The sequence below is a fragment of the Nerophis ophidion genome, linkage group LG04, assembly GCF_033978795.1.
Source record: "Nerophis ophidion isolate RoL-2023_Sa linkage group LG04, RoL_Noph_v1.0, whole genome shotgun sequence".
NCBI classification, from domain to species: domain Eukaryota; kingdom Metazoa; phylum Chordata; class Actinopteri; order Syngnathiformes; family Syngnathidae; genus Nerophis; species Nerophis ophidion.
This window is the reverse complement of record NC_084614.1, coordinates 52,564,867-52,584,013: the sequence shown is the minus strand read 5'-3', so window position 1 is coordinate 52,584,013 and position 19,147 is coordinate 52,564,867. Positions and strand designations below refer to the sequence as shown.

At 40.0% G+C, this 19,147-nt stretch overlaps 1 protein-coding gene across 3 annotated transcripts in view; it reads right to left on the bottom strand.

Moving 5' to 3' along the window:
• The window catches only part of LOC133551535 (probable 2-ketogluconate reductase), a 32,859-nt gene extending 13,931 nt beyond the window's left edge, over positions 1-18,928 (bottom strand). For 2 of the 3 annotated variants that reach the window (XM_061898340.1, XM_061898341.1), the window contains exons 1-3: positions 11,190-11,279; positions 6,845-6,980; positions 315-693 (exon numbers count right to left, since the gene is read on the bottom strand). In XM_061898340.1, the coding sequence (XP_061754324.1) occupies positions 315-693; positions 6,845-6,958 (493 nt within the window). In that variant the 5' untranslated portion in view covers positions 6,959-6,980; positions 11,190-11,279. Of the gene's footprint in view, positions 1-314; positions 694-6,844; positions 6,981-11,189; positions 11,280-18,838 lie in introns of those variants that run through there. The other variant, XM_061898342.1, reaches the window with a different exon arrangement.
• Positions 18,929-19,147: the final 219 nt, after the last annotated feature.

Genomic DNA, 19,147 nt, shown 5'->3' with positions numbered 1-19,147 from the left:
AACAGTAAGCGGCCGGGCGCAGGAGGGGAGGAGGATACGGACGTGGCTGAAAAGTCGCGTCCTGCTGGAGAGAGAACTTTATTTAAAACATTGTGATTATTTAAAACCTTGTTAAAACCTGCACACTGTGCTCCTGTGCCGCGTCTGACAGTGGGACTGCGAGGAAGCAACTTCCACAATCTAAAAAAACGTTTTTACATTGTCATTATGGGGTATTGTGTGTACAATTTTGAAGAAAAAAAAAATTATTCAATTTTGGAATAAGGCTGTAACATAACCAAAATCAGGCGTTTGTTTGAATACTTGAAGCTCACCTTCAACAATGCTCCGTGCCGACGCAAGTAGCAGCCCCATGGCCATGTCCGCAGTGCAGTCGCTGACCACCCCGGGCGTGTTGGACACCTTCACCCCTCGGCTGGTGATGTAGGGCAGGTCCAGGTGGTCGGTGCCCGCCCCACCGTTGGCGATCAACTTGAGGGCCGGGAGCGAGCTGAGCAGCGCCGGCGTGGCCTGCGGGTCTTGATTCCACATGAACATCACCTGGATTTTGTGGCCGTGCTTTCGGGAGTCCCGCAGGAAGTCCCGGTAGGGGATTAGCCGGAAGTGTTTGCTCAGGAGATCCACAGTCGACTCCAGGATGCCTTGCTCACCCACTTCGGAAATGAGAGCCCACGGTTTATCGCCATCCATTATCTAGAGTTGTGACCACAGCATGTCAGGTAAAACTGTCTCAAATGTTTGTTTTTGTGTACGCCTCAAACTAAATGTATACTCTTTCCAAGGTTGCATTGTAAACAGTGACGGCTGTCGGGGGAGGCAAGTGAGGCAGTGCCTCACTTGCCACCAGGTGGCTTAACCATGAGATGTTCCAAAATGAAGTAATAAAATAAAATAAGTTTTAATATTTCTCTTTTGATTTATGCTTTCTATGTGATTTTGGTGTGGTTCCTGTATATTTTGATCATTATCATGGTCAAAATCGAAGAAATTCCATGTTTCCTGATCAAAACAATGCAGCAAACGAGAAGTGAGACAGACACAGGCGGTGCCTCCACGGCTACACACAGTGTGTATTGGGCGTGTGCGTGCGAGGGGGCGCATGCTTGTTGCTACGGGGAAAAGGCAGGCCATGAGGCAGCAAGTACCTCTGCCTCAGGTTAGGGGGCGATTCATTGTCAACTTGCAGTTCAATGCCTCACCTGTACTCTGACTCACCACACTGGGAGAAGAGGGGCCGCTCAAGCTAGCAGACACAGGTCTCTCCAGCGGAAGCCAGCATTTTTTTCTTTTCTTTTTTTTAACTGTATTTATAACAAACATGGCATTTTTATTTGGGTAAGCCAGCGTTTGTGGGTGTTTTTTGTCAGATGCAAAAATATTGTTTAATTTCTTGGAATGAAATTGAATTAAATTAATGTTTCTGCCAATATGGAGGATTATATACAGTATCAAAGATTAAATACTTCTCTAAACTGGATTTTAAGACAAAATGAATACAAAGTACGTTTTCATGAAGGATAGGGATTGCTGCTTCAGATACAAATTCAGAAAGGTAAGATACACTAATAATACTTGATTTATTTTGCTAAAAGCAAATGGGATCAAAAAGTATTTAATAACAACTTTATTAAATACTTTTTGGAACTAGTTATCATATCATAATATCATCATGGTAACATTTTTATGAAAGTGAATAACTCCCTTTTTTTCCTTGTAACTCTAATGTGCAACCTAAATCAACAATGACTAGAGCTGCACATATGAATTCAAATAAAAATAAAAAAAAGAAGAAAAAAAAAGTTTTACCTCACCTGGTGTTTAGTTCACCGCACATCACTGATTGTAAACACTTTACTTAAAGGTTCTACTTCGCTGCATTGTCTTTGAGCGGAATCTTGAAACAACCACCTGACCACGTTGCAGCCAAGGGCAAACAATGAAGGTTAGTGTATATATATATATATATATGTATATATATATATATATATATATATATATATATATATATATATATATATATATATATATATATATATATATCACTTAAAATGATGACAGAGGTCTGTAATTTTCATCATAGGTATACTTCAACTGTAAGAGACAAAATGTGAAAAAAAAATCCAGGAACTCACATTGTACGAATTTTAAAGAACTTATTTGTAAATTATGGTGGAAAATAAGTCTTCGGTCAACCATTCAAAGCTCTCACTGATGGAAGGAAGTTTCGGGTCAAAATCTCACGATACATGGCCCCATTCATTCTTTCCTTAAAGGGGAACATTATCATCAAACCTATGCAAGCGTCAATATATACCTTGATGTTGCAGAAAAAAGACCATGTATTTTTTTTAACCGATTTCCGAACTCTAAATGGGTGAAATTTGGCAAATTAAACGCCTTTCTGGAGACATCATGCCTCGTCGGTGTGTTGTCGGAGGGTGTAACAACACTAATGGAGGGATTCAAGTTGCACCACTGGCAAGAAATCTTCTGCCAGACCCCCATTGAATGTACCAAAGTGTCTTCACATTTGACCGGCGATGCTAAGACAGACATGGCACAGAGATGTATGGATAACCTGCAGATGCATTTGCAATGATTAAGTCAACGAAATCACAAAGGTGAGTTTTGTTGATGTTGTTGACTTATGTGCTAATCAGACATATTTGGTCACGGCATGACTGCCAGCTAATCGATGCTAACATGGTACACTAATCGATGCTAACATGCTATTTACGCTAGCTGTATGTACATTTGAAACTAGATACCCACATTTAATGCGAAACAAATACTTACCAATCGACGGATTTAAGTTGCTCCAGTGTCACAAGATGCGAAAGTCCTGATCGTTTGGTCCGCACATTTTACCGGCGATGCTAATAAGGCAGCCATGCTATGGGCCACTTCATTAGGTACACCCACGCTATGGCTGAATAGCGTCAATAGCTATTCGCTCAATAGCTTCAATTTTTTCTTTAATTTCGTTTTCGCTATCTGCCACCATACTCCGACCATCTGTTTCAATACATGCGTAATCTGTTGAATCGCTTAAGCCGCTGAAATCCGAATCTGAATCCGAGCTAATGTCGCTATACCTTGCTGTGGTAACCGCCATGCTGTTTGTATTGGCAGCCCTGTATGACGTCACAGGGAAATTGATAGGGGTTTCGAAGATAGCGAAAATAAGGCACTTTAAAGCTTTATTTAGGGATATTCCGGGACCGGTAAAATTTTGAAAAAAACTTCAAAAAATACAACAAGCCACTGGGAACTGATTTTTATTGTTTTTATCCCTTTTGAAATTGTGATAATGTTCCCCTTTAACACGGATCAATCGTCCTGTCCCCTTAGCAGAAAAACAGCCCCAAAGCATGATGTTTCCACCCCCATGCTTCACAGTAGGTCTGGTGTTATTGGGATGCAACTCAGTATTCTTCTTCCTCCAAACACGACGAGTTGAGTTTATACCAAAATGGATACATGGATGATACAGCAGAGGATTGGGAGAATGTCATGTAGTCAGATGAAACCAAAATAGAACATTTTGGTATAAACTCAACTCACCTGCCTCCCCTGACTGCACGTCACTGATATATATATATATATATATATATATATATATATATATATATATATATATGTATATATATATATATATATATATACATATATACATATATATATATACATACATACATATATATATATATATATATATATACATATATATATATACATACATACATATATATATATATATATATATATATATATATATATATATATATATATATATATATATATATATATATATATATATATATATATGCAAACCCCGTTTCCATATGAGTTGGGAAATTGTCTTGGATGTAAATATAAACGTAATACAATGATTTGCAAATCCTTTCCAACCCATATTCAATTGAATGCACTACAAAGACAAGATATTTGATGTTCAAACTCAAACTTTATTTTTTTTTTTGCAAATAATAATTAACTTAAAATTTTATGGCTGCAACACGTGCCAAAGTAGTTGAGAAAGGGCATGTAATAGAGATCCATCTGGATTCAAGAACTTAATTCTAAACATTTCTTCACAAAAAAGAATATTTCAAACACAAACAATATTTATGGAACATGTCCACAAAAAATCTAGCTGTCAACACTGAATATTGCATTGTTGCATTTCTTTTCACAGTTGTTGAACTTACATTCATATTTTGTTGAAGTATTATTCAATAAATATATTTATAAAAGATTTTTGAATTGTTGCTATTTTTATAATATTTAAAAAAAAAATCTCACGTACCCCTTGGCATACCTTCAAGTACCCCCAGGGGTACGCGTACTCCCATTTGAGAACCACTGTTTTACAGTATGTCCAGAATGAGTAAGTAAGCTGGGGTGGGCAAAACTTAGTCATATGTTCTGCTGGGGAAAGGTATTGATTTATTAAGCTTTGGCACCTACTTGATGTGTCATTCCAAAGGGCCCAGATGGACGACAAAGCATTTTAGTAGTGCACATTTGGTTCTACAGATTCATATTTTGGAGTAGGCTCTACACAAACACCAGAGGAACATGAACACATGGAGTTACAGTAGGTCCAACAGAGATGACCCGGCTCCAAGCTTGTAGTGTGCTCTTCAAAGTGACTGAAAGAGGGCTTTCCTAGAACAGCCCTGTGTCCCTGCATGAATCACTGCTTTCACTGTTTTATCCAACCTTGGTGATGCTTGGAAAGCATACAAAACTGCATGTGAAGGAAAAGTGTTTCTCCCTGCCCGCCCAACATATTGCACTATAGCTTCTACATCCTCTGGTGCCCCGTACATGACAACACGTGAAACATTGGGAAAATTGAGGCCCATCCCCAGCGCAGTTGTAGCATCAACAACCCAGCACTCTGTGTTTTTACTGTGGAAGTGTCTTGCTGTGGAACTTTCCTATCAGCAGATTCTCAGCTTTGTATTCAGGGTCTCTGTTCACCCATGCATCTTCTCCAAGTTCGGCTTTGAGACAATGTTGGCGTCTGACCACAACTTTAGTAGGATGAGTAGCAGAGTCCAGGCAGGAAGAGCAGAGCTAACATAGGGAGAAGTGCCGCGGTTCTGGACCTATGCTAACCGCAAGGAAAGAAAGTAGATGGTGGTGGCAGAGGTGTCGAAAATAGAGAAAGAGTGCTACAAGATCAAGGCTGTGTCGCAGTGCTGACAAGGAAGCTGAACAACCTGGGAGGAAGATATCAACCACAAGATCAGTTGGTCTGACCTGTAAAAGATCCCACAGGCAAGGATCCGTTTCCTCATACGTGCTACTTATGACATGCTTCCCTGTTCTCGTAACTTCCATCAATGGTTCGGGAATGAAGACAACTGCGCACTCTGCAATGCTCCCAACACAAGCCTCTAGCATATCTTGTCAGGCTGCAAGATCGCACTCTCCCAGGTGTGCTATAGCTGGCGTCACGACCAGGTCCCTGGGAAGCTGACTGAGGAGATGGAGGGGTGTCGATTGGGCAGCAAAGAACCAGCAGAGAACCACACCTGCTTTTTCATTGAAGGGGGTGGACAAAGACACACCAGGCCAAGAGAGACATTGAGGCCCTTCTACCATGGCTAAGAGTGGGACATGCAGGTTGATCTCAACAAGCAGCTCCGGTTCCCCATGGAGATCACAGCTACATCTCGCCGTCCTGACATTGTGGTGTGGTCCAGCAAGGCAGGAGCTGTGCACTTCATTGAGCTGACAGTGCCAGCGGAAGAGGGGATTGAAGCCGCCTTTGAGCGCAAGACGGCCAAGTTTGCAGAGCTGGCTACAGAGTGCCGGGAGGATGGCTGGAAGGCTACCATCTACCCACTGGAGGTTTGCTGTCGAGGGTACGTGGGGCTGTCAGCCACACGCCTTTTAAGGGACGCATGAGTGACTGGAGGGAAGCTGAGGAACGCCATAAAAGATTTTCCAGAGGAGGCCGAGAATGGCAGCTTTTGGCTATGGCTGAGGAGAAAGGACAGGAGCTGGGGAAAGAACAAATAACCCTAGCAACACCAGGGGGTAACCTCTATCAGCTGCGGGGGGTGACAGGGAGACATCTCTGTTACTGATCTGCCACCAGGAGACATTGTAGCAATTAAAGGAGCGAAACGTCAAGAAATGGTGATTCCTAGCTAATGACCTTGCAGCTGACCTGTGGGCACCGCAGGAGGTGCAACATGCAACAATGCCAGGCAGGAAAACACACCTACCTGTACATTAATAGATGCTGCACCACTGATGTGGTCACTAGCCTCCTCTGATGTAGTAATCAAGAACTACACCCATCTATAAGTACACATAATGGCCACTGCTGACGGCGACAATCTTTTCTACACTTTTCTTGTATTTTAATATTTTTTTATGCAATGCCTGCTCAAAAAAAGCAAAAATACAATCATAATGGTTCTATTAATATTGGTAGGTACGCTCTTTCATTGGTAATTTTGACATTGACATGTGATATTGTTTGTTGCATTGCCAAAATAACAACATTGACGGCACCCAGCTCAGTTTCCCTCAGTATCAAAGTAACGAGCGATATCGCCCATCACTATTGAATGTAAAGCTACAATGGGTTAAAAATTGTGTTTAAAACCTAACAAAGTTGGACATTTACCGGTTAAAGCAAGGTAAACACACAGCAGCCGCCTGTGGACTTTGAGCTTTCACATTTAATGTATCAAAAATATGTATTTTAGAAGTACAACCCAAACATCCTGAACCCATTTAATGTTCAATTTGTCTCTATCTAAATATTTCCAAAATAATATTTAAAAAAAAAAATGCAAATAAACAAACACATCATTACCTTGGTGTGATGATGGTGCACAGATTTTTGCAAACCTTTTACTTGCAAGCTCCTTGATGCCTGGCTTGACTGCCTCCACAGTGTCCTCACATTATGGACAAAGACACTTTGCATTGTGTGGCTGCAGGGTCGATATCTAATTTAAAACAAAGAACAAGGAAATGGGATAAAATTGCTATATGAAAAAGGGTAGGGTTAAACAAACTGCTTCTTCCTACTCCTTTTTGGACGTGCTGTAATGAAACATCTGGAAACATGTGATGCATTACATTGTATCATATGCACGTTCGAAATAAACTGTAACTGAACTGGCTTGCACAAATGCAGCGTGAAGAGGTTTATGTACGCTTTATTATTCACATTTAATATACTTGCTTCGTTATCTTTCATCTCTTTTAATTTGTGAAGCAAATAAACAGTCTCCTTTTTACAACAATTACAGTTGCGTTTTCATTGAATGGTATCTGCTTCCGGGTTGTATCCCACGCGTTGAGACTGCCGCATGCACGATACAAAGTGTTCTCTCCCGCCGCAAACATTCCCTCGATAGATCTGGTTTCCAATCGGATAATCCAGGTGTGTTAGTCTGACTTCTTTAAAACCGAACACTACAAGATTAAGGTGCTTCCATGGGTTGTAAGAGGCTTATTCAGAGCCAAACTACTTGAGAAATTGGACTAATTTAGTGCATGGACACATACTGATTGTGTTTAAAAAGGCAGTAAAATGTATTTATTATCTTACAATCAATTGTGTCTTAAATAAATGATAATTAAAACTATGTATTTTGTCATTTAGGGATGTATGGATTGGTCTACTCCATTAAGTCCTTCAAAGGGCGATTATACAAAACCCAAAACCAGTGAAGTTGGCACATTGTGTAATTCGTAAATAAAACTGGAATAGACTGATTTGCAAATCATTTTCAACATATATTCAATTGAATAGACTGCAAAGACATTCAATGTTTGAACTGAGAAACTTCATTCTTTTTTGCAAATTATCATTAATTTAGAATTTATAGGCAGCAACACATTGTAAAAAAGTTGACAATGGGGCATTTTTACCACTGTGTTACATGGCCTTTCCTTTTAACAACACTCAGTAAACGTTTAGGAGGAGACCGATTTGTGAAGCTTTTCAGGTGGAATTATTTGTCATTCTAGCTTGATGTACATCTTAAGTTGTTCAAGTTGGTCTCCGTTGTGGTATTTTAATTTAGGCTTCATATTGCACCACACATTTTCAATGGGAGACAGGTCTGGACTACAGGCAGGCAAGTCTAGTACCCACACTCTTTTACTATGAAGCCACGTTGTTGTATCACAAGGCTTGACATTATCTAACTGACGTAAGCATGGGCGTCCATTATAACGTTGCTTGAATGGCAACATATGTAGCTCCAAAACCTGTATGTACCTTTCAGCAATAATGGTGCCTTCACAGATGTGTAAGTTACCCATGCTTTGTGTTGCGATCCGCTACTTGGATCACCACATATGGTTTATACTTCCAGTTGTTGTATCACTGTTATTCTACACTCTTACTTCCTGTTTTGTCAGTCACCATGGTTCACTCATCAGTCCACCTGCTAGTCTCGCCCCGCACACCTGCTAATAATTATCACCCTCCTATTTAAGCTCACTTTTTCTGTTTACTCATTCTGGGACTCTAATTTGCCTTCGAGCAACATTCACGACTGTTTACTACCCGTATGTATTTTCTCGCTAGCTCTTACGCTAGGCCACTCGATATTCCAGCTTTCATGCTGAATATGTTTTGTTTTACTCTTTTGTGTGCTTCGTGCCAAGTATAGTTTTTGTATTTTCTATTCCTAGTTTTCATGCTAGCGCCCTTGGTTTATTTTTGTCTGTTAGCTCCAGTGTTTTTGTTCATAGTCTGTTTTTGTTAAGTGTAATAAATCATTTACACTTACCGTTGCTGTGTTCATGCCGACGCATCCACGAAGGGACCAATTTGGCATCACTATGCCAACCAATCGTAACACTTTGGGCACGAATACACCCCCATAACATCACAGATGCTGGCTTTTGAACTTCCGGATGGTTCTTTTCCGCTTTGTTCCGGAGGACACGATGTCCACAGTTTCCAAAAACAATTTGAAATGTGGACTCGTCAGACCGCAGAACACTTTTCTACTTTGCATCAGTCCATCTTAGATGAGCCTGGGCCCAGCGAAGCCGGCGGCGTTTCTGGGTGTTGTTTGGTAAGTGGCTTTGGCTTCGTATAGTAGAGTTTTAACTTTCACTTATAGATGCAGCAACCAACTGTAGTTACTGACAGTGGTTTTCTAAGTGTTCCTGAGCCCATGTGGTGATATCCTTTACACACCGATGTCGCTTTTCGATGCAGTACCGCCTGAGGGATCCAAGGTCACGGGCATTCAATGTTGGTTTTCAGCCTCGCTGCATACGTGCAGTGATTTTTCCAGATTCTCGGAACCTTTTGATGATATTATGGACCGTAGATGGTGAAATCCCTAAATTCCTTTCAATAGCTGGTGGAGAAATGTTATTAAACAATTTAATCACACATTTGTTTACAAAGTGGTGACCCTCGCCCAATCCTTGTTTGTGAATGACTGAGCATTTCATGGTTTTATACCCAATCATGGCACCCACCTGTTCCCAATTAGCCTGTTCACCTGCGGGATGTTCCAAATAAGTGTTTGATGAGCACTCCTCAAATTTCTCAGTCTTTTTTGCCACTTGTCCCAGCTTTTTTTAAACATGTGGCTGGCATTAAATTGCAAATGAGCAAATATTTGCAAAAAGTAAAGTTTTCCAGTTCGAACGATAAGTATCTTGTCTTTGCAGTCTATTCAAATGAATATTGGTTGAAAAGGATTTTCAAATCATTGTATTTTTTATTTATTTACGATTCCGCCCGATTGTACCTGAGATAGGCACCAGCGACCCCAAAGGGAATAAGCGGTAGAAAATGGATGGATGGATTTACACAACGTGCCAACTTCACTGGTTTTGGGTTTTCTACAAAAAATACTTTCATCTTCTGAAGGATTATTTAGGAAGACAACTAAAACGCCTGATGACCCCGTCGCTTTGGTGTTCTCCCTGGTATAGCAGCCCCTACTGCTCTTGCAAAGGCAGCGCAGAAGAGGAACTGGTTAATGCATAGTTATTGACAGAGGTGGGAATCTTTGGGCATCTCATGATTCGATTACGATTAGGAAGCTGCGATTCGATTAAAAAACAGTTATTCATGCATATTCAATTTATGTATATTGATTAATTTTATATCTATTTTAATTTCACTAAATAAGCATTCATCATTGGCCACTTTTAAAAACATTGAATTCAAAAACATTCGTTTAGAAACAGAATGTTCACATCAATTCGAGGCAATTTAGAAAAGCAAACATCCAGATGTCGTTCACAAAATTTTTACTATGTCTGTTGGCATTTCTCTACAGTTCTGGCAGCCACACCACTGTGGTTGGCCTCAAGGTGGTATGCCAGATAATGTGCACATGAAACACTATTCTATGAAAAACTTGAGCTATAAAGCTTAGAATTTTAACTTGTGATGTTGCAAATTAAACAACCACATAAAAACGGTAGTTTGCTAACGTCATGTGTTACTTGCAAAACTACAAACTGATGGCAAGCTTATTTAGATATAAGCATAAGTATTCTCTCGATCAGAGTGTGTCACGAAATTATTTAATAACATAATTAAGGTAATTTGAAACTACTAACTCCAGTTTCAGCCCTGACAACTTGTGTTGTAAATCCTGCGAGTGTGCATGTTCTGTGGGGGCGAAACTTGCCGGCTCGCTGAATATTTTCAAACTATAGAAATTATTCCAATGGTTAGAATCTGCACTTTTGCGTTACATGTATTACGAAGCTGTTATAATCCGCAACCCAGATAATCACATATTCCAGTTTTGTTCAATTTGTTGTATCTCCTTCAGTTGTTTGACTTCCTTAGTTCCTGGTTGTTCAGTCACCATGGTTGCTTATTAGTTTCACCTGCCCCTTGCTTTCGACGCACACCTGTTTTTGCTGATTACTGCCTTATTTAAGCCTGCCCCTTTCGTTCATTCGTCCTCGGATCCTAATCTGCTTTTATGCAACAAGTGACGACTGCTTTCTATGCTCTTACTCGCTCGCTCGCCTTATTTATCCCTAGCTCTCATGCTAGTTGTTTTTGTTTTCCCTTTTTGTGCCTTTGTGCCAAGTGTAGTGTTTCTGTTTGTTTCCCTAGCTTCCATGCTCGCGCCCTTTGTTTGTCTAGTTTGCCTAGCACCAGTGTTTTTGTACTTAGCCTTTATTAGTTAAATAAATCCTTCTTTTCTTACCATACGCTGTTTTCTTGCCCGAACGCATCCACGGAAGAACAAATCCAACATCACCATGCTCAGCAAACGTCACAGAAGCTTTGCTTCAGACGGACCGGGCATGAACACAGTGGGCGGGGCTTGTTTACAGAGCAAAAAAAACTGATAACGAGTGTCGGACAGATATCTAAAACAAAGTTCTACAGAAGAGTGATATTATATCCAATATGTGGATGTTTTTTTTTTTTTTACTCCTTGGCTTTTGTTTCGCCGTGTATGTTGCCTCTTTGTTGTTCTTTCTCGATTATAAAATATGTCAATCAAAGAGGTGGTCTGGAAAGGAGAGTAGCAACGTTAATGTATTCTCAATATTCAGTGTTTTAATGTTTGTAGTTAGCGTTGTAAATCCCACATTCTTTTTTTATGTACAATTAATTTTTCTCCTATCAATTTCAAAACACTAAAATGTTTCATTTAAATTTTTCTGCCCTCATTATATGTATTGAGGTTATACAGCTTGGCAGATTGCTCAATTATAAAAGATGTCGATGAAAGAGGTGGTCTGGGAAGGAAAGTAGTAACGTTCATTTATTCTCAATATTCAGTGTTTTAATGTTCGTAGTTAGTGTTGTAAATCCCACATTCTTTATTTTTATGTACAATGATTTTTTTTACTATGAATTTTAAAACACTAAAATGTTTCATTGAAATTGTTCTGCCCTCACTATATGTATTGAGGTTATACAGCTTGGCAGACAGCTAACAATCCAAGACATTCCAATAAAGTTTCAAAGCAGATAAATCCGTTTAGGCTCTTTATTGTTGTTGATCTTGCTTTAACTGGCACTCTACTTTTGTCTTGCACTTATCTTTACTTTTTTTCTTGCTCTTTACTTGTAAAACTACTTGTAAAACTGAAATATGCACAATGAGCTACAGTATGTGATTCAAATATACTAAATATTAGCTTTACGCAAATATGCAATACTATCATCAAATAAATACTTGTGAGTGTTGAAAATATTTCGATGGCGGAAATATATGATTGGCAGCCATTTTAAGTCCTCAAACACCCATTAACAGTGCACAAAAATAGTTTTTTCATAAACATCTTAAAATCCAATTGAACCACTTTCCACCTTTATATTGAGTTATGTAAGCAAGTTAAACAGTTTACTTACAAACATACGATTTCCAAGACTAGAAAGAGCTAACCTAATTTGTCTGCTTCTTCTTCGACCAAAAAACTGTAATTTCCAACAACTGGTTGTGATCTCAGCAACATGACAGACAGCTCGCTAACATATTCGACTTCAACTCTGCCCAGCGCAGAGCTGTTGCCTAGCAACCCAAAGCTAAACAACAACAACTAAGGAGTTGGACATGTTTTAAAAGCTTTTGACTATACAAGTGTTCTACAAGAAAGGCAACACAGCACAATCATGCCATACACCATAGAGCCGCAGCCTTCCGCAGAAACGAACAACATCAACTTCGCTGCTAAGCAATCATGATCACAACAAGAAGCCGTCAACGGTGCAATACACGTTTATCAGGAATGGAACCAAACTTGAAAGACTTGGTAGGAACTCTACAAAATGATATAAATAAGACACAAGCAAGGTCAACACTCTCTAGTAACAGATGATCAGCAGTGTACAAAAAGATGTTGCAGATATCCAAGAACAGAAAATGAAAGACAGAAAAGAAAATCGTAAAGAAATGGTGGGATTTAGAAAGTTCAGACAAGAAATTAATGCATTAAAACAGGTGGTGAAGCTGCACGAGGAGAATACATAATTGTGCCAACAGTTGCATGCCATGACATGACAATGATTTGAAGAACTTCGATAAGCAGATAGCGGCATTAAGACAACAGCCCAATGATAGACAAGATTTCACAAATCTGGGGAATATCACCCTTTTGGAAAACTTCAAAGAGGAAATGGATCAGTTTACACGCAGAATGACATCATCATTGCAGGGCTACGTATCAATCCTCGATGCTATGCAAGAGCTGTTGACAACCGATGAGAACTAGATAACATGGGTTCTGCTTCAACGGAGCAACAAGTGGTGAACTTTCTGCGATCAAAGGGAATTTATGTCGATATTAAAATAATTGATGCATGCATTTCACTAAATAGAAGAGGCAACGACACCACGCCAGTCACCATCGTTAAGCTTGCCAACAGGAAATCCAAAATGTCATTGCAGACACTGGGAAAAAAGCTGAAGGGCACAAATGTGTACATGAACGAGCACCTCACTAAACGCAATGTTTAAATCACTTGACTTGAGGAAATAAGGGAAAAATCGGGGAATTTGGAGCGTCGACTGTGGGGAGTGCTTGAAGTGGCCTACTAGTCAGCCAGAGCTTCTGAAATGCTGCATTGAGACAGGGCGCCTCCGTTCACTGCAAGCTGTAAAGTGTGCGCCATGCAGGGCTGACTAGCCAAACCAAACTCCACTGTAGCTTTTGCCAAACTACGTGCGTTGTCCCTGACCACAACGTGGGTTTTCGCCTTGGAGTGTTTTTTTATGTATTTTTTTTTTTTCTCAGCGAAGTCTTTAAGCGACAACTGTGTGATACTACTTTTTTCGGTGTTTGCTTTTCATTTATCTTCCGCTTGTATTCATCGTGTATCTCCTTATGATTCTTGAAGAGGTGGGAGATCAAATTGCTCGTATTAAAGGAAAACGTCGTGGATCCTCCTCGCATAATTAACTTTTTGCAGTCATTGCAAATTGCCAGTTTTTTATCCGTCAGACACACTGTAAAATAAAACCAAACCATAGACATGGTGTCGTTAGTCAGTCACCGAGCGAGCTCGCTTGTTAGCCACGGCTACAGCACCGGTAACAACACACTCTTGGTGTTGTTATGCTCCGCGCACGGCGGTTTGACGAGATCATCAAGCGGCGGCAGTAAACCTCTAATGCTGCAGTCGTCAAGTCCTGTGTTGTGTGTGACAGAAGGGAGAGGGGAGGAGCTGCGGACTGGGAGACCCAACTGCTATGTACTTCTTCCTACGTCCGTCATTAATTTTACTTTTTGAAACCATCCATCCATCCATTTTCTACCGCTTATTCCCTTTTGGAGTTGCGGGGGGTGGTGGCGCCTATCTCAGCTACAATGGGCCTAAGGCGGGGTACACCCTGGACAAGCCGCCACCTCATCGCAGGGCCAACACAGATAGACATAATTTCCAATGTTACATTTTAAAGCATTAAGACATCTTTACTTACTATGGTATATTATTTATTTATTCACTGGGACAAAATTGCTATGGAATGAGAAGGGGTAAGTATAAGTATTCAAAATTTGTTTAGGCATTGCCTGTTCAAGAAAAGCAGAAATACAATCATAATGGTCTTATTAATATTAGCAGGTACTCTTTTTCATTTGTTGATTTTGCATTGCCAAAGTAACGACATTGACGGCACCCAGCTCAGTTTCCCTTAGTATCAAATTAACAAGTGATATCGCCCATCACTATTGAATCCTAAGCTCATCACTATTGAATCCTAAGCTAGAATGGGTTAACACTTGTGTTTAAAACCTAACAAAGTTGTACATTTACCGGTTAAAGCAAGGTAAACACACAGCAGCCGCCTGTGGACTTTGAGCTTTCACATTTAAAGTATCAAAAATATACAGTATATTTTAGAAGTATGAATAATGGATAGGTTCTTAATAAAACCTAAACATCCATCAACCCATTTAGTGTTCCATTTGTCTAGATCTAAATATTTACAAAATAATAAATAAATAAAAAAATAGAAAAAAAAAATGGAAATAAAAAAACACATCATTACCTTGGTGTGATGGTGCACAGATTTTTGCAAACCTTTTACTTGCGAGCTCCTTGATGCCGGCTTGACTGCCTCCACAGTGTCCTCACATTATGGACAAAGACACTTTGCATTAGGTGGCTGCAGTGTTAATATGTAATCTGTTGTAAGAATGCTCCAAAGCACTTCAACATTTGTCGACCATTTGCAAACACAAAAACAATTTTTTTACTCAATTATCTATGTAAGGTTTACTAGAAACAGGTGTTTTTGTATGGTTTGCAAAAAAATAGGTTATACTCAATATAACAGTATAACTTTCACACTCAAAATGACAGTTATTTAAACATAACTATTAAAACCAAGCATGCAAAATAGCTAATAAGGCCTAAAATGAAGTATCTTTGTGAGTTTTACTCGAAACATATTTTTTTTTTAGACTTGCAAACACAAAAAATAGTTTTTTTACTCAATATGACATTAAAGGCCTACTGAAATGAGATTTTCATATTTAAACGGGGATAGCAGGTCCATTTTATGTGTCATAATTGATCATTTCGCGATATTGCCATATTTTTGCTGGAAAGGATTTAGTAGAGAACATCTACGATAAAGTTCGCAACTTTCGGTGTTAAGAGAAATGCCCTGCCTCTACCGGAAGTCGCAAACGATGACGTCACACGTGTGGGGGCTCCTCACATATTCACATTGTTTTTAATGGGAGCCTCCAACAAAAACTGCTATTCGGACCGAGAAAACGACAATTTCCCCATTAATTTGAGCGAGGATGAAAGATTTGTGTTTGAGGATATTGATAGCGACGGACTAGAAAAAAAAAAGATTAAAAAAATAAGTTAAAAAAAACAAAATGCGATTGCATTGGGACGGATTCCGATGTTTTTAGGGACATTTACTATGATAATTCTGGGAAATCCCTCATCTTTCTATTGTGTTGCTAGTGTTTTAGTGAGTTAAATAGTACCTGATAGTCGGAAGGGTGTCTCCACGGGTGTCTTGACGCGCAGTGTCTCAGGGGAGTCGACGGCAGCTATGGACGGCACAAGCTCAGCTTTTCTCCGGTAAGAACTGACTTTTTAACCACAATTTTCTCACCGAAACCTGCTGGTTGACATTTGGTAGGGATCCATGTTGGCTTGACCGCGCTCTGATCCATAGGAAAGTTTCACCTCCAGGAATTTTAAACAAGGAATCACCGTGTGTTTGTGTGGCTAAAAGCTAAAGCTTCCCAACTCCATCTTTCTACTGTGACTTCTCCAATATTAATTGAACAAATTGCAAAAGATTCAGCAACACAGATCTCCAAAATACTGTGTAATTATGCCGTTAAAGCAGACGACTTTTAGCTGTGTGTGTGTGCAGCGCTCATATTTCCTTGAAACCCGTGACGTCTTGCGTACACGTCATCATTACACAACGTTTTCAAGACGAATCTCCCGGGAAATTTAAAATTGTAATTTAGTAAACTAAAAAGGCCGTATTGGCATGTGTTGCAAAGTTAATATTTCATCATTGATATATAAACTATCAGACTGCGTGGTGGGTAGTAGCGGGTTTCAGTAGGCCTTTAATGTTCTTAGAATCTTGAGATAATGCGAAGAAAACGATAAAAATGCATTCAAACATATTTCCATAACCAAACTTGCAAAATATCTAATATTGCCATGACTAGTGTATCTTTGTTAGTTTTACGAGAAAAACATATATTTTGTAAGGTTTGCAAAGACACAAATTAGTTATTTTACTCAATGACAGTATAACTGTCATACTAAATATGAAAGTTATTTAAGTTAAAGTACCAATGATTGTCACACACACTAGGTGTGGTGAAATGTGTCCTCTGCATTTGACCCACCCCCTTGATCACCCCCTGGGAAGTGAGGGGAGCAGCGGGCAGCAGCGGTGCCACGCCCGGGAATCATTTATGGTGATTTAACCCCCAATTCCAACCCTTGATGCTGAGTGCCAAGCAGGGAGGCAATGGGTCCCATTTCTTTTATAGTCTTTGGTATGACTCAGCCTGGGTTTGAACTCCCAACCTACCGATCTCAGGGTGGACACTCTAACCACTAGGCCACTGAGTAGGTTTTAAACATAACTCCAAAACCACACAATATATCTAAACACGCCTGTAATAGTGTATCTACCTGTATGTGAGTTTTACTAGAAACAGGTGTTTTTGTAAGGTTTGCAAATTATTTTTACATTTTACTCAATGTGACAGTATAACTTTCACACTCAATATGACAGTTATTTAAACATAACTATTCAATCAATCAATCAATGTTTATTTATATAGCCATAAATTACAAGTGTCTCAAAGGTACTGCCCCCCCCTCGGGGAAGGAATGTGGCCCTACACAGAGACAGACTCACCCCCAACTGGAGGGGGGGGGTCCCCTTTCCCCTGCCTCAGATACACAGGTGACCTCTCTCTTTCCCGCCCAGCCCTTTCCCAATTCCCCGCTTACACCCCAGGGCGAACCAATTTCTCCCATCCGTCTTGTCCCCGGCCCCCTGCAGCTCCCTCCCGAGGACTGGCACACCCGACCCAGTTGTCCCACCACGGGGGACTGGAAGGGAGCGGTCGAGGCGGAAGAAGAGGCCTCCGGACCACTTGCAAGATTTTGTAGTGTCCTTAGACTGAAGGAAAATAAGGGAAGGGGGAGGATTGTGAACCCTGTTTTGTTTGCTGTAAGGGTTACGTTGTCTACACTGTTTTGTTTGCACTAATGGGTTACTCCGATTTACTTGCTGCTATGATGTTACCAAAAGTTGCCTTGCGGGTCAGTCCTCGAGGGCGAGGAATTTTTGTAAGGGGAGGGTGATGTAGAGGCTGGCTACGGGGTTAGCCAAGGACTTTGGCTGGGGGGCGGGACTTCCGGGAGAGATTGGGAGTGTCGTTGAGTTTGAGTTTTGCCGGGAAAAGGAGAGACACACATTGGAGCTGTAGTTTGGTTGAATTACATATTGTGCAATAAAGACAAGACAAGCAAAGAAGTCGTATGAGCCTACATTCCTGGGATTATTACAGTATGTCCTAATCTCATTCTCGTAATAATGTCTTCTTCCTTCCTATTTTTACCCCCTCCTCTCATTACACCTACTCTCCTCTGGACGTTGTAATACTCTCTACCTTTTGTTTCCTTATTCCAATTATCCTGCCACTTTTTATTGTGTTCTATCTTAATTATGTTTTTCACTTCTTCTTTACTGTGCTTGATCTCCATGTTTACTTCTGTTTTAGTGGTTGCTTGGTTTGCATATCTGTCTGCTAACTCATTGCCCACAACTCCTGTAAAAGCAGGAACCCAGAAAAATGTTACCACACCTCCCGCTTTATTTATTCTGCAGATTGCCTGAACTATTTCATAAACTAAATCTTATCTTGCCATGTTTTTATGCTAATCAATGCACTGCTGGAGTCCGAGCACACGACTCCTTTCCTTGCTTTATTTTCCTCTATCCAATTAACTGACATGTAAAACGCAACCAAATTGCCCTGTAAAAACAGATAACTTATCACTGATTATTTTATTTAATACTATGTTTCCTTTTGGTATAACTGCTGCAGCTCCTACTTTATTATTTATAGTTTTTGATGCATGATGTTGTCTAAAAATGTTTCCTCAATCCATTGTTCTACCTGGTAACTATTTAAATGTCCATTCTTTAAATAAAGCTGCAAGCAGCGATGGACGGGACCGCTTTGGCTGATGCCCCCGCGACCTAAGCCCGGATAAGCTTTAGAAGATGGATGGATGGATTATTACACAGAGAAAAAGTTGTAAACACATGTATTATACATCAGACTTGTACAGCAGACTGATCCAAACCTGTTTTTAAACAATACTTACACAGCAGTCAGAGAGTCCTGTCCACTCTCTCACATGTACTCCATGAGGCATCTCAGAGTCACATCTCTCTTCATCACTGCAGAGGCACTTGGGCCCTAGAGTTAATAGAATAAAAATAAATTAAATAATTTTGTTGGCAATTTCACTGAAAATCTGTGATACCATTATTAGTAAGTTGATGATTACTTCTATGTGCAGAAATCTTTATTTATAATTGAATCACTTGTTTATTTTTCAACAAGTTTTTAGTCCATCCATCCATCCAGCCTAAGCAGGGAAGCCCAGACTTCCCTATCTCCAGCCACTTCG